The following is a 15,922-nucleotide window of genomic DNA, read 5'->3' on the forward strand; positions in this document are numbered from 1 at the left end:
TGCACTCTTGTGCTGTTTTGTGTTGGCGTTGGTAAAGGTCTCAAAGGAGATTCCTGGTTCTTTGGCGGTTCTGCTGGAGGTGTCCCTCTAGCTCTGACTACAGCATTGTCAGGAGAGCTGCACATGCCTGATTAGGGGGAAAAACATTTTACAAAACTTAACTTTACCATCTTTCTCACCCACCCCTGTGTATTTACTTAAAATACACAACCTCATAAAACAACCAAACCAATAAGCAAACTACATTTACTGGGCTTCATCCATCCATCAGTCACTGATGATGGTGAATTTCCCTTTTCAGATGTCTCTTTGCTTTTTCTTTTGAGCTTGTTTACCCTCTGGTCTAAGGATCTCTCATGTTTTGACCGTACTGTGGAGCAGACAACATGATTGTTATAAAACACATGAAACTGTCTTGTAAACTTCAAAAATAAAATACTCATTAGGGTGTTTTTCTATTTAAAAAGTCATAGCTTTAAAACAAAATAATCCATTTCTGGCTGTACAACAAACACAGGTTTTGAGTTTATTTCTACCACTTTAAAATACAGCTCATTTTGCAGAATAAAAAACAAACTGCTTTAAAAACCAATTTTTAAAATCCATTTTAAAAAACATTTTGCACAGAAATTCCTGTTAGTTTGAAACACATCATACCATCAGCTTGCAGCCATAAAACCCCAGCAGTTTAAAACCAACAGTTTGTAACAATATACTTTTCAATAAACCCACATGCATTTAAAAGCCAATTGCAGAAAATTACCTTCTACCACAGGATGAAGGGTTGCTGGCACATGGTTGTTCTGTTTTCTCCCATGTGTGTTTGGGCCTTTGGGTTAAAGAACAAGCACACATTTTAGTTCGTATTATTCCCGAAATGCATCAAACCCCTATACAATCTGTGTAATACCTGAAGTTTTTTAATTTAACAGTATTAAGCACAACTTTCGTTAAAAATGGTTTTTGGCTTTTACCACCTTGGCCTGGTGGTGAAATCAGCTTAAAGTTGCTAGTTCTATGCTAAACAGATCACACTGCAATTAAGATAGGTACCATTATTTAGTAAGGACAGCATGGCCAAAGAGTGACATTATCTACGTAATCCTTCTGCCCATCTGATTTGGCAGCAACAAGGGCCAGGTTCAGTATCTAGGGGTTCTGTTTCAACAATACGATGCAAAACCAGCTCGAGCCCCCACCCAGGGACCTGGGACAATTACATACCACCCACCCAGTGCACCTCTCAGAGGCAATACTTCCCCTCTCGCAAGCACTGAGTCTGAATGTAGCAAAAGCCTTTTAATAAAGGAGGGAAACAATGTGGCATTATGTTGGGGAAACACCACAAACAGGATTCTTACCACAAACCATGAGCAAAAGACCCACCCCCAAGTACATTTGACAGGGTCCTACTCTGAAACTTTTCCCCTCAGAGTCTTAAGTCCAGCAACCCAAGTCACCCCACCCACAGTTTCTGACCTTGGTCAGCGCAGCCTCCAGAGTTCAGAAGTTCATCTGCAGAGTTACCTCCCAGCCTGGGTGGAAGTGGAGGGAGGTATGGGGGGCATCTTACATGCTCTGCTGCTCCGGTCAACGGCTGAGTGCCACACCTCTCCATGGGGTTCTGATGCAGTCTTCTCCACCAGCTGCACTGCTCTGCTGCTATCCGCTCTGCACACCTCTCCGCCAGCCATCCTGCTGTCCCCTCCACTCTGTGTGCCTCTCCACCAGCCATCCTGCTGTCCACTCCTCTCTGCCAGCCACCCTGCTATCCGCTCCACACACCTCTTCACCAGCCATCCTGCTGTCCATGCCACATGCCTCTCCACCAGCTATCCTGCTGTCCGCGGCTCTTCTCCAGCCGCCCTGCTATCCACTAGCCGTTCTCTAACTTGTCTTCAGGCCACCCCTTAACACAGCTCTCAGCAAGTTTAGCTAGTTGTAGGAGAACTTCAGTGCTCGTTCACCACTAGCTCAAAGTAGGTCTAAAGCTTAAACCTAGGTATCAGTGGCTTCAGCTCTACAGCATGTAATAATACTCCTAAAAGAGTAAAAATTAACTCTATTATTACAAGGAAAAGGATCACAGTAAGGATTAAGACTCTCAAAAGACACCCATGCTACTAATTACACCTATCTATTCCCAATCTCTCTCAAGTCATTGAGTTTTGGAACCGATGTCCCTTGCCTAGCGAGTACTACTTAGTGGAGGGCGAGTCCCTCCATCATAAAATGCCAAGTACAGCTCTACTGTCCCTGATTCACATAACCAGGATAACAACCCTCTATTACTCCTGCCCCAATAACAAAGAGACTGGGGATCCCACAGCAGCCAAAGTGACCATTTGGGCAGGCAGTCCATCGTGCTAGGCAGGGTGGGTATGCCCATAGAAACGAGATCAGCCCCTGAAGTCCTTTTCCACAGCTCACCACCAGATGTCAGGGTAGAGCTCATTCTGACTCTGCTTACATATAATATATATTTTCAGAGTTAAAAACAGGGAGCATACCTCCTCTTGCAGTCCAGCAGCAATTCAATTCAAGATAGTTTCTGTTGAAAGAGGATAGTCTCCAAAAAAATTAAGGTTTTTATACCATCCTAACTCTTTGTTTCAAACAGACTTTGAAAGGCTGTAGTTAGCAGGTTGATTTGATCACCACAACTCTGAATTAATAGATACTTAAGAACTTTAGCCCCCCACCCCCCGCCGCCCCTAACATTCCCTTTTGTGATCTGGTGTGGGGGAATTAAGTTCTCTGCACAACTGGGCTGCTTTTGGCTATTTTTTTCTTTTAGTTAAAATACATTTTTCTGTTTCAATGAAAAAAACAGTAAATCACCATATACAACAATCCTTAATGTTACTGTACCCCATTCCCAAGTTGGGGCCCCTTACAGATATCAGTGAATATCTTAGAGCTTGTTTGTTTGTTTTTTAAACATGTTTCTTTCGTGCTTAAAGTTTGGGGGTTGTTTTTGAAATAAAATGGGTGTATCACAACCAGAGTAAGCACCCTACAAATACCCAGAGCTTTTAAATGTTTGATTGTCTTTAGAGCACATGCTTGTTCTAAAGTATGGTGGAGGTTTGTGAGCCCCTGAAACATTTCAGTTTTGGGTTAGACCCTTGTTTATTTTTGTGACTATATTATTTTAATGACTTTCAGTTGCTAGAAAGAGTGAACCATAGTGTTCAACTAACTCCTGGGTTATATTTAAACTGTCCAATAATGTTCTACAAACTTCTGGGGTCATATTTAAACTATCCAATAGAGTTCTACCAACTCCTGGGGATATATTTAAACTGTCCAATAGCATCTGCAAATTTCTGAGGTTTTATTTCATTTCATATTAATCGTAGCTCACCATCCTCACCCATCCACATCCCTTACTGTGTGTGTACACTCGTCAAATTTAATTACTGATCACTAATATGATTAACCCTAATGGCAACAAGGGTCGGTAATCTCAGTCACCCTGGCTATTCCGTGGGGGGTTGGTTAAAACCATTCAGTTCAGTACGGTGGGTCAGCTCTATTGTATTCAAACACATATCTGAACCATCCCTGTTTTTTTTTTTTAATTGTAATTATTACCCAAAATTGAGCCAGCTAGTAAGCTTAGGGAGGACTAATGACCCACCAGAGTTTAGCAGAAAGCAGCACCTTTATTATACTTATAGCTAAGCTCAAAAGAAGGGATGGGGGGTGGGGTGTCACACTCACACTCGCATGCTCATGCTCCCAGGACAGGCACGGCACTGGAGATGTCAGGATCCTTCAAGGTAAGTGTCCCACCATGCAACAATGGACGGTGCGATGAAGGTAAGTCTTCCTGAGGCACGATGCAACACAACACGGCGAACCACTGGCCAGGCGGTCTGGGTGAAGGGCCTTCACGGGAGGTCCAAGCTTGTGAGTGCACTCCTGAGCACATGGGCCCTTCCCCTTTTAAGGACCTGCTCCTCATGGCCTGAGACTAGAGATGACTTGGCTGCGGTCTGATTGGTCACACTCCACCCAAGCCAGTGTCCATGCATTGGGTGTGTGAGTGCTGCCTAATTAGAGTCCCAGACACCTTGTCTACCTGGGAGCTCTTCTGATCTTCCAGCTGTTCCAGCAGCCCATTCATCCCACAAGCATTCCAGGAGGGACGGGGAGGGGGAAAGCCACTTCACAGGTATTCAAAGAGAGAGAGGAGACAAAAGGGCCGGGAGGAGTGTAACAGACCTTTTGAGCATACAGGTTATACATAGCATAGTCATACAGAGCATACAGATCACTGCTGCTCCTACAACAGTAAACACATTTTTAGGGTCCCCCTCCCACACACAACATTCTACAACATACATTTCAGCTTTTTGCTGTAAATGTGTCTTTTTTACACAAAGACACAAGACCTAAGTTCTCACAAACTATTTTTTTTTTATTTAAAAGACATACAGCTCCTTGAAAACAAACCAGGATGCTCCATTAAAACTGTTAGCACACTCAAGGGCCACAGAGACCTTTTAACAGAAACACAGATAGCCACAAAGCCCTTTTCAATAGATTTTTTAAAAATTTACAGCTACCAAGTTTTATATCGCATGTTTGTCCCCTCACCATTCTCTAACTTAATCCTTTTAGATTTCTTAAGCAGGGTTCTGTAACTTTTTGTGCGGACCAGATGGTCAATATAACGCTATAAGCAGGCGTCTTCCGGTTTGGTCATTTTCTTTAAAACACTTCAGGGTCTCCACTGAATTGCACAGCATTTATCAAGGTCACCCCTTGCACTAAATATTCTTGAGTTCAGCACAGACATTGCATAGCATCACCTCTGGCAATAACAGTGTTTAAGAAGCTTTCCAAACACAGCTCAGCACACAAGCCCCGGAGCTTGCAGTTTATATCCATTGAAGTCCAGGCTACACAGTCATGGTGCCGCTGGCCTGGCACGTCTATGACACAGCTCTCACAATCTTCAAAAATCTTTCCCTAAGACAGTGATTACGGACAGCATAAACTGCAATGCGTACAATAAAAATATGACTTTTTTACGCTCACGACGTGGCACTGGCTCAGTTAGTTCCATGCCAAGCCTCCTCTTAAACTCCTCATAGCCGTCATCCTCGGAGTCCTCTTCAACAATTTGTACTGGTGTTGAGCAAAAACAAGGTGGGCCCGGTTCATCTTCATTGTTTGATGCAACACTGTCCAGGGCCTCCAGGACCTCTAGAAAGGCATCGTCCAGCTGTCGAGAGACTTTCAGAAAAGAAACAAGTGTAAGTTCCCACTGCTTGTTTTCAGATTTACACAACACAAGTTCCTAACCCCATTACACACATACACACACACAAATCCTCTAATGTTACTTCTAAATTGTTCATTTACCTGAGTGACGTCTTTTCTGTTCACCTTGTCCGCCGGTGACTCCCCCGAGCTGCGTTTGCCTTCCTCCTCCAGGGGGGTGGACGACGAGAGGCCAGCACACTTATTGGGGTGTCTCATGAGCAGCTGAGTTTCGGGGTCAGGTTCTGGTGTACCCATCAATGGCTGGGCCAAAGGGCTCCCATTGGCTGCTCCCTCCTCCTCCTCGGAACTGTCGCTGATGTAGCGCTTTCTTTGTGGATGCTCAAAGGCCCTCGGTGCTAAAACAAAGTCCAAAGTTTTCATGGGGGTGGTGAAGGAGTCCATGTTTCCTCTCAGCATTTCCACGATTTCTGCAATGCACATTCTTAGTAAGAGATGGCCGTGTCTGCCCAGTGCTGGGACTTATGGGGTGGTGGTGCTGCACTCTGATTGGCAGAGGGTGGTGGGAGGAGTTCTTAGAGAGGTCACATGACCCTATGCTGGGCAGTTCATTCTGCCCCAGAACCTGCCCTATTTTGATCAAATCTGTGCTTGTGGTGGTCCTCTGTGGACAAAACCCATCCCAATTGATAGAGGGTGGTGGGGGGAGTTCTTAGAGGGGTCACACGAACAACTTCCGGATGGGTCACCCTGCCCCAGAATTCCCCCGATAGGTCAAATATCCTCTCCGGGGTGGTCCCCAGCAGCTGAAACCCATCCTGATTGGTAGAGGGCGATGGGAGGAGTTGGTAGAGGGGGTCACATGACCCACTTCTGGATGCGTCAACCCTCCCTGGAACTCAACCCAATTGGTCAAATCACCTCTTGGGGCAGTTCTACCAGGGCAAAACCCATCCTGATTGGTAGAGGGCAGTGGGAGGAGTTCTTAGAGGGGTCACATGACAGACCTGGCTTCTGGTCATGTGTCCAGATTGAGCCAGAAAGTAATGCCCCATGGGTGGGACTTTTGGTGACAGGTGGGCGGGACTTAAGGGTAAAGGGGCGGGGTTAACGTTTGATTGATGGTAGGTCATTTATACTACTTTGGTGCCATTTCCTTTTTGTCATTACTGTTTGTTTAAGTAGTGGGAGGGCAGAGTGAGGGCGAATGGCAGGATTGGGGCGCAGAGTTTCTTAAAAATAAGGAGACAGAAGGAAGGGGAAGAGGCACATAAACACATCCGCTGCCAAGCGAGTCACTCACTGTCAAGTGTTTTTCTGGAATCACAACAGAGCAGAGTCTCAAGGAGGGATTCAAAGGAGGATCAGGTGTTGGTTGCACAGATTTTCTCAGGGAGTTTTTTCCATACAGATAGGGCAGCATGGGAGAAAATGCAAAGGTAAAAAGTTAAAGACGTTTCCCTTAATCCAAGTATTTGTAACAGTTCTCTTGAGGAAGAGCAGGAGGTAGGTGTGGTGCCAGCCAGTCATTATTCTGTGGTATTCCCTTCCCTTGTGCCTGTTCCTTGAATTGTCTGTGTCCCATGAATCAAGTACACTTGTTTCCAAGGAGCCCTCCTCCTGCTGCTGATAGCACTGATGGGCATGGTGTGAGCAGGACCTCCTGCTACTGCAAGAGAGGGTCGTGGCCTACTCAGGAAGCCCGATGCTCTGCCTCTACCACTAAGAATCATGGTCTAGACAGGAAACCCCAAGACCGGGGTGAAAGTAACATAAAGCCCTTACCGGTACAGGTGCCCGACTCTGGGCCCCTGGAAAGGGCGGGGCCTTGGGCAGAAGGGGAGGGGCTGAAGGGTCAGCTTCCCCCAGCCAGCCCATCCGCGCTCCCTGGCCTGTGCTGCCCGGGGCTCCATCGGTGATTTAAATTTTAAATTGCTGGCCCCAGGGCAGCTGCCCCCTTTTGTGCCCCCCTTTGGCAGCCTGCGGGGAGAGGGGCAATGATGTTAAAGTGCTGCCGTGACAGCGCTTTAACATCATCTGTGTACGGGCCGCTACCGGCAGCAACTTTTTAAGGGTAGGTTGTACCGGCCGACTTTCACCCCTGCCCCAAGGCCTATTAGTGGAAGAACTGTCAATATTTCAGATGCCGCTGAGTAATTCTTCTATAAAGCTGATCTGAGCGACACAACCTGGTTCTAGTGAGTTGTCCTTGTCTGTAATTGGGCATGTCCTATACTGGGAATTGGTCTTGTAATGATCACCTTTGGCACAAGAGATTTCTTTCCTAGTTTATAAAATAACCAGCCTCTAATGTCTCTCAGTTCTTGTTTAATATGATATAGAATCTATCAGGGTGAGAAACAGCACGGCTACAGTTTGTGCAGAACTTTTCCTTCCGGCTCCGGAGATTGGGGGTTACCCGATGATCTGAGGCTGTGGTAAACCTGACATCAGGAGGGGGCTCATCACTTATATATGGTGATGTTTGTTGCTTTCGAGTTTTATTGGATGTTTTAGCTGCGTAAAGTCACAGATAAAACCACTGATAATAACTAAAAAGGCATATGGGTTTGCTATTGGTTCCTTCCCGCAGCTGATGCCAGCCTCTGAATCTATATATTTCCCTTCCACTGCTTTGTTGTCACTTGTCAGACATAGAGGAGCCCTGGCAGGTGCTTAGGTGCACTCAGAGTATTGAGAGGAGGGGACAGCAAGTCAGACTGGCAATGAAGGGACATCTCTCCACTCCGGTGCTGTGGCTTCTTCTCCTCACAATTCAGGACATTGCAGGTAAGTCTCCTCAGTGTTTCACCAGGGGAGCTGGGTTAACTGGAATGAGGATGGTAACTTTTAGAGTCAGCTTTTTACCATCGGTACCTGGCTTGGACGTTGTGACTTTTCCTTTCGGGATTAGACCTTGCCACTGTTATCAAGGCGTTTGTAACCTTGAGATTGGACTATTCAAATGACCCTAATGTGGGGCTGTACCTTAGAACCATTCAGAGAACGAAGCTGGTGAAAATGGCAGCGACTGACTGAGCAGGGCATCATGCTGGGAGCATGTTACAGCCGTGCTGCAGGATCTGCACTGGCTGCCCATCTCTGGGTGGAGGTTAAGGTGTTGGTGATGATTTATAAAGTCCTGAATGGTCTGGGACCAGCCTCCCTGAGAGATCCCCTCTATCCCCGTGACGTACTGTCACAGCTCTGGTTAGCAGGGGCACCTGAGCTGGTTCCCCCTTTTTATAAAGGAGAGGGGTGGCTGGCAGGGTGCTGTCTGTGAGGGCTCCAGGACTCTGAAACTTGTTGTCCCCTTTGGGCCAAAATAGCCCATATCTGGTGACCTTCTGGGCACACTACAACAGACACTTGTTTGAGGGTGAGGATGGGAAGGACCTAGGCAGTACATCACATAATGAGAAAAGGGTGGGAAGGAGTTTCTGTGGGTGTCTGTCTGTCTGAGTTCCTGTTGAAATGGTCACTTCATGCTGCAGGGATTTGAGTGTTATCCATGCCGTCCGGATGCCTAGAGCCTTGGCTGGGTATCGCTTTAGTAATTTCAATCCCAGTAAATACATCAATAATTTGGGATCCAACAGAAATGTCTGTTTGGTCCAGAATCCAACAGCTCCAAGGGCCAAGTCCTGGCTCCTCACTACCCCATTCGCTCACTGAAGCCAGTAGAAGTTTTGCATTTTTGAAGTGAGCAGGATTTATCCAAATAAACCCAGAGCTGATTCCTGCCAGAGAAGGGGGGTGTGCATGTGTTGGGGTGCAGTGTGCAATGCCCTGTGTCCATGGGGGTATCGGAAGCTCTGCCAGCAGGAAGATTTATCCTGCAGGAGCCCTGCCTCCCTCCCCCAGGGTTTTTGCTGGAGCAGAGAAGCTTTGAATCCTAGTTGGAGACTAGAGAAGCCCGACCAGCACAAGCTGCATGGCAGAGGTGCTGCATCAGGGCCTCTCACGGCCACATTGGTTTCGATCCCTCTAGGCCGCCCCTGCCCAGTTCCAGGGCTGCTCTCATTCCTCCAGCACAGAGGGGGCTGCAGGCTCCTTGCCATCCAGTGTCCCAGCTCCAGGAAGACTTAACAGCAATGGGGGATGGGGGAGCAGATCATGAGGTACATCAGCATGTGCTGGTGCGTCTTAGGGAGTGAATCTGGCCCAAAGACTCCAAAACTGATTAGCAATAGGATTCAAATTGAATGTGGGACCCAGATATGATTCAAATAATACAGTGATTGTAACCTGCTGGGCTGGTGTTAACAGCATGAGAATGATCCATGTGTCTGGCAGGGCAGCGAACTGCTCAGCAGTATCTGGTTCATGGGAACCCGATGTGCTGCTGCGCCAGCCTGAGAAACTGACCCTGACCTTGATAATCAGCAAGGTCAGTCTCAATTATTGTCTTCGAGAAAAACCTGCCCTGATGTATATTTCACAGACAGCTCAGTCACTGTGTGGTGAGTAGGGGGCTGATACCCAGAAAATCCTGACAAAACCAACCATCTAGCAGGTGACTTGGAGTTTATATTTCAGATTCCCAAGAAGTTCATATATAATGTGCTGGGATTAGAGCCCATGACACAGCTGTACATGACCGGGAAGCATGGAATTCTGTGGTGACTTCTGCTGATCAGACTGACATTGCAGGGGATGGACAATTATTACCACGTGAGGGATGAATTACTGCACGATTGTGGGATGGTGTCATATAGTGATGCCAAGCACATGTTCAGCTCAGTGTATTTCTGTTGGATTTATGAGCAAATGTGCATCATCCCCTGAATATTTTTTATTTTCTATGGGAAATTTGACTGTTTCACATGATGCAGACACAGTGACATGGGGAGCATAAAATACTCTCCAGCTATTTGTGGGATAACGTCATATAGTGATGCCAAGCACATGCTCAGCTCAAAAAGTATTTTTGTTTGATTGCTGAGGAAATGTGCATCATCTCTTTCATATTTTTTTATTTTCTATTGGAAATCTGAGTTTGCTTCACATGACACAGACACACTGATGTGGGGGAGTTCACAACATAGGGGATAACACCATGTAGCTACTCTTCCGTTTCCCTCAGTCCCCCAATTCTCCTCCTTGATCGCTAAATAGAGGCCAGGTCAATCTTTCCCAGAAGATCGTGTTTCACAATTATTGACCTCTTTACATTGTGCGGGAAAACTAATTTGTAAAATTCAGTGGGGTCCAGGCCAACAAATGAGAATATATCAGGGATGGGCCAAAGCTGCAGGTTTCACGCCAGACCCAGATGTGAACTTCCCCAACGTTCAGAGTGCTGGGTGGGGTCATTATTCCAAGTTGGGTCACAGAAGTGGAGCCAGCATATGAGAGGTGCAGTATGTAAATGTGATTGTTATCCTGAAAGATGCTGATGGCTGCCATTGGGGAGTCTTCGATCCTAAGACAACCACAGACCTCATGAAAGCCAGTGGCAGGGCGAGAACTCTCTTTTAGGTTCAACAGACAGAGCAATCAAGATCTTTTACGTAGTGAAAACAGCTGCAGACAGTGGGGGCTACTGCCAAAGGCACTGGGCACATGGGCAGGGCAGAGCTAAGCCAGGGGTTTCCATTGTTGCCAATGCAGGGGCTAGGATACTGGCGTCAGACTGTGTCTGTTGCGGGGAGAAGCCAGAAGAAGGAGTTGTGACTGGGATCTTGGAAGCAGAAAAGAAACAAAGCCAATTGGAGCTCACTGGAGGGGCAGGCTGGGGGATTTCTGAGCAAGGAAACTGCCCGCTGTTCTTAGTTTCTACTGGGCGCAGGGAAACAGAACTGTGTGTGCACTTAGCTAGAGCAGTGTTGCAGCCTTGGGTCCTGCCACAAGTGAACATCACGGAGTTAACTCCATTGAAAAAAAGCCCCTATTTTTCTTAGTGCAGACCAGGCCCCATGGGTTCCCTGTGGGACTGCACTGAAGTGAGCTGTACCTGAATAAACGCCCCTGTGGAGTGCAGCAAAGTGAGTGTTTTGTATTTCCTTGGGATTAAAGGAGCAGGATGGTCTGGCCACGTACTGGTGTGAACTGCACTGTTCACTGAGCTCCACGGAGGCTCCATAAACACGGTGTCCCTGGCTCAGCCATCCACCGCTGCAACCAGCCTGTTCCAAGGGTCACAGTGGAAATCTGCCTGTAGCCGTAACTCCTGGGCATTGTAATGATGCCCATACTTGCTCCCAGTCTGAGGGACAGTCCTGGCTCTTCACACCCTGTCCTGGGGACCAATTCTCCCAGCCAATATCCCAGGATTGTGTGGCGGGCAGTGGCCCCTCCTCTTATTCCCTGTTAACTGCCTCCCTCCCAGCAGCCAGCTTTGCCTCTCCACAACCCCCAGAAATGCAAACAGCTGTAGACATGACTGGGGGCAGGGGTGGAGCTCAGAGCTACTGGGAGAAAAGCCAATGTCAGGGAGCGGGGGCAGAGTCTGCTTCTCATGTGGGGAAGGAGCAGCCTGTACATGCAGGGTGGAGAGGCCAGGGAGAAAGGGGAGAAGAGAAGGGGGAAGAGCCCAGGGGAGGCGGGTGGGAAGAGACCAGTGGAAGAGGGGAATGTGTGGGGAGGTGGGGAGAGGAAACTCCTGTGGGGAGCACAAGGCTGTAATGCCAAGCTCCACAGAACAAAAATTACGAGGTTATAAAAACCATCTAGTCATGTTACTCAGTCTGTCTCTGGACTGTAGAACCCCCCTCTATTCCTCGGCCAGCGTGGGGGTGAGAACTGCAGACTGAAAAGTCATTGTTCAATGCACCTGAACTGCACGACTCCCCCTGGCTGCTCAGCTGGAGACTGCACTTACCCTCCCCTCAGCCCTGAGACGGGGAACTGCCGTCCATTGCCCAGCACTGCCTTCGCTCTCTCCTCCTGGTTCAGTTCCTCTGACAGATGAAGGGCTGACTGGGAAATAGTTTGACAGCCACTGAGCTAATTCATGCAGCGTGGTTCACACTCAGACAGAACTTCTGTTACTATTCAGGGGCGAGTTACAGATATTGGAGACCTTCACACTGACATCAACCTTTCACATCCGCTATAATGTCACCGTAACAGGACAGAGTTGATTTAGCCATTTGCAAACAGCAACACTTCCCACGCTTCCCCCCCACCCCCGCCCCGCAACTTCTCTGCCTGAGGCGGGAAAGCACGGCCCCCATTCTAGAGCCCCCTCCCCTTCTCTCCTTTGCTCCTGCCCCCTCCCACTCCGGACCCCATCCCCTGCCTACTCCAGACTCTATTCTCCACCCCAATATTCCCTCCTGTCCCCCTGCTCCAGAACCCCTCCCCTACCTCCTGTCTACCAGCACCAGACTCCCCACTCCATCCCCATTCCTCCATCCTCCCCAATACTCCTGCATATACCCCTGCTCCAGTCTCCCTCCACTCACTCCCATCCTCTGCGCCACACCCCTCCCCTCCTCACCCTCTTGCTGCCCTGATTCAGGCCCCCTCACTCCTCCCCCTACACATGACCACCTTCCCCACCCCACCTCCTCCTTCCCCACATTTGAGAGCCCCCTTTTCTCCCCATGCCTCCTTCTGCCATCCTCTGCTCCCTCTCCCTTCTCCTCTCTTTCTCCTGCCCGATTCCTCACCCCTCCTCACTTCTCACTCCTGTCCCCCACTCCAGACCCCCTCCTCTCTCCACCTCTCCATGCAGACCCCCTTATCTAAACCCTCTTCTCTGCCCCTCCCTCCTGCCCCCTGCTCAATAACCCCCTCCAACCCCATGCTCCCTCTCTCTCTCCAGACCACCCTGTGCTCCATCTCCACTCCTCCCTCCTGCCCCAATTTCAGATCCCTGTCCCCTCCCCGCCCCTCCCCTCCCCTCCCTTCTGACTTTCTCTCCTGCCTCCCTGTTACCCTACTGCGGACCATCTCCCCACCATCTCGCTGGCTTCAGCCCCAGTGACAGTGACAGGAGATGGCGCCATTTGGTATAAGAGAAACTCCATGAGTTGGCGCCTTCCATCGTGTTCTCATGAGACAGGTAAAAACTCCCCAAACCACCAGAGTGGGGATAAAATGGAGAAAGCTGCAGCACTGACAGCCCCAAGAGCGAGGCCCTGAGACGTTAGAAGGTGGTGCCATGAGGCAGCTCTGGGCATGTCCCATTCTCCTGGTTGTGGGCGCGGATCCCCTGCTGTAGAGCGTGGACTCTGCTGTGATAATGCTGAGGAGGGGGCTCCCTGCTGCTCTGATCCTGCTCTGTGTCTCTCTTTGAAGGTGCTGAGGAGCTGAGGCTGGCAGATGGAGGCAGCCCCTGTGCCGGGAGAGTGGAGGTTAAACACCAGGATCAGAGGGGGACAGTGTGTAGTGATGACTGGGACATGAAAGATGCTGGGGTTGTCTGTAAGCAGTTGGGATGTGGAACTGCTGTCATTGCCCATCGTAATGCTCATTTTGGAGCAGGATCTGGACCAATTTGGCTTGATGACGTTGCCTGTGCTGGTACCGAGTCTGCTCTCTGGCAGTGCAGGAACAGGGGATGGGAAGTGCATAACTGCGGTCATGGCCTGGATGCTGGAGTGACCTGTTCAGGTAAGAATCAGCCACCTGTGTCCTGAAAAGCAAATGCCCTGAGACAAAAGGGCTGGAACCCACAGCGTGTTGTATGCCTGTGACCCTAATGAGAAATGAACAAAAACCAGAGCAAGTCCTGTAATTATTGTTATTACTGAGCTGTAATTATTACTGTTCATGTCACTGGGCACTGAGGAGCCCCCTGTGTGACTGTGAAGCATTTTCATTATCTCATTTCCAGTGCCACGTCGTTCCTTTCCTTTTCCCTCTGAATGGGTCTAAAAATGCAGGTAGGAGAGAAAATGGAAAAGGAAAATGTCACATAGGCTCCTAAGTCACTGAGGCACTTTTGAAAATGTTACACTCATGCTAAAATCCAGACCCGGAAACCCAACCCCAGAGGTACAGAGGCTGGGGCATGTATGTAGCCCCTTTGCCACCCTCATAGGGTGACCAAGGAATGGGCAGATTCTCCCAGCTTGGCCAGAATTAGATTTTGCAGAAAGCACTCCTTTGTCTGCTCTGTTAGTTCTCACATTTTGGACCAACCAGTAACAGAAAATTTTACACTCTCCGATACCCTGTAGATCTAGAGTAGAATAGAGAGCTCGGCCAAAAATATACCTCAACCCTACACAGCACAGGGATATCATATTATGGAGGCATTTGTTGTAACTGAATAGTTAACATTACAGCTACAGACCCATTATAAGTTTTATTTTTAAGTTCTCTCTTCTTAACATTTAATAGGAATAATATCTTCCCCTGAAATAGCACAAGGAAGAGTAGAATATTTTCCGATAGTTCCAAAAGTTTTAGCAGCTCCCCCTGGGGATGGGAGCTCAGGGCAGGGTTTAATCTCAACCCTTTTCTGGAGTTTGAGTGTTTCAGTGACACACCTCAATATTCTCTTCACACGGTTCACGGGGTGTGTGTGTGTGTGTGTGTCACCCTTCTGCCAGGTGGAGCCGCAGCAACCAGGGCTTGGTTCAATATCTAGGGGTTCCTTTTCAACAATATGACACAGAACCGGTTTGAGCCTCCACCCAGTAATCTGGAAAATTACACACCGCCCCTGGATGCCTTAGAGAGGCAATACTTCCCCACTGGCAAGCAGAGTCTGCATGTACAAAAGAAACTTTTAATGAAAGGAGGGCAATCAGCTGACATTAATTAGGGGAAATGCTGCAAGCAGGATTCATAAACTTAAAACTGTGAGCAGGGTACCCACCCCAGAGTGCATGGGGCAGCGCCTTCCACCTCATGTTCTTGAGTTCTACAACCAAAAATTCCTTTTCTCTGCCCCTCTCTGCTCCTTCATCACACCCCACTTCACACGATCTGTGAAAGTTCACCTTCCACCCAGGGAAGAAGACACCTTGCTTGCTCTGCCATCTGAGCACTTGCTCTGGCTGGGTAGCTCACCAGCCACTGTTCCTCTCTTCTGGCCACCTGGCCTCTCTGCCAGCCTCGTTACTGAGACCTGTGCATATCAGTCTCTTGAGAGTCCACCCAGCTTCTAGTGATTGTCAGCTCTCAATAAAGCAGGCTGGACAGAAATACTACCCCACCACAAGTGTTTTCAACTCTAATAAGCATTTAACATAGTAAAGGACTCCTAATGAAAACTATTTAGCTCTATTTTTGAACAGTGGGAAGGAATAGATTAAACCAGACCAGGAACCCTTAGAGAGAATCCACACCTTCTGGCTAACACACCCCTCTTAGATTTACAGAGGTCTAGCATTCAAGTCCCTGACTTAACAAGTTCCTTTCAGCTGAGGGTGACCCCCTCATTTGGGACAGGTTAAGCACAGTTCTGCTCCCCTTTACTCATACAGTAAAGACAACAACACTGATAACATTTTACTACCCCTGCATTCAGTACTAAGGTGATTTGTAATCCAACACTCGCCAAGTTGATCACTTTGAGCAACACGGCTCTATCTGCTGATATCTAGGCAGAGGAGGGAATGTCACGGCTAACCTGGTGGCTGAACTTTGTGACTTTGTCCTTACCCATAACTACTTTACATTTGGGGATAATGTATACCTTCAGATCAGCGGCACTGCTATGGGTACCCGCATGGCCCCACAGTATGCCAACATTTTCATGGCTGATTTAGAACAACGCTTCCTCAGC

At 48.3% G+C, this 15,922-nt stretch overlaps 1 protein-coding gene across 1 annotated transcript in view; it reads left to right on the forward strand.

Moving 5' to 3' along the window:
* Positions 1-3,819: 3,819 nt before the first annotated feature.
* LOC141985920 (scavenger receptor cysteine-rich domain-containing protein SCART1-like) overlaps positions 3,820-15,922 on the forward strand; it is a 50,331-nt gene continuing 38,228 nt past the window's right edge. Inside the window, exons 1-2 of the mRNA XM_074950126.1 lie at positions 3,820-3,825; positions 8,016-8,025. Of these exons, the coding sequence (XP_074806227.1) occupies positions 3,820-3,825; positions 8,016-8,025 (16 nt within the window). The remainder of the gene's footprint in view (positions 3,826-8,015; positions 8,026-15,922) is intronic.

Source organism: Natator depressus, chromosome 1 (genome assembly GCF_965152275.1).
Source record: "Natator depressus isolate rNatDep1 chromosome 1, rNatDep2.hap1, whole genome shotgun sequence".
Classification (NCBI taxonomy): domain Eukaryota; kingdom Metazoa; phylum Chordata; order Testudines; family Cheloniidae; genus Natator; species Natator depressus.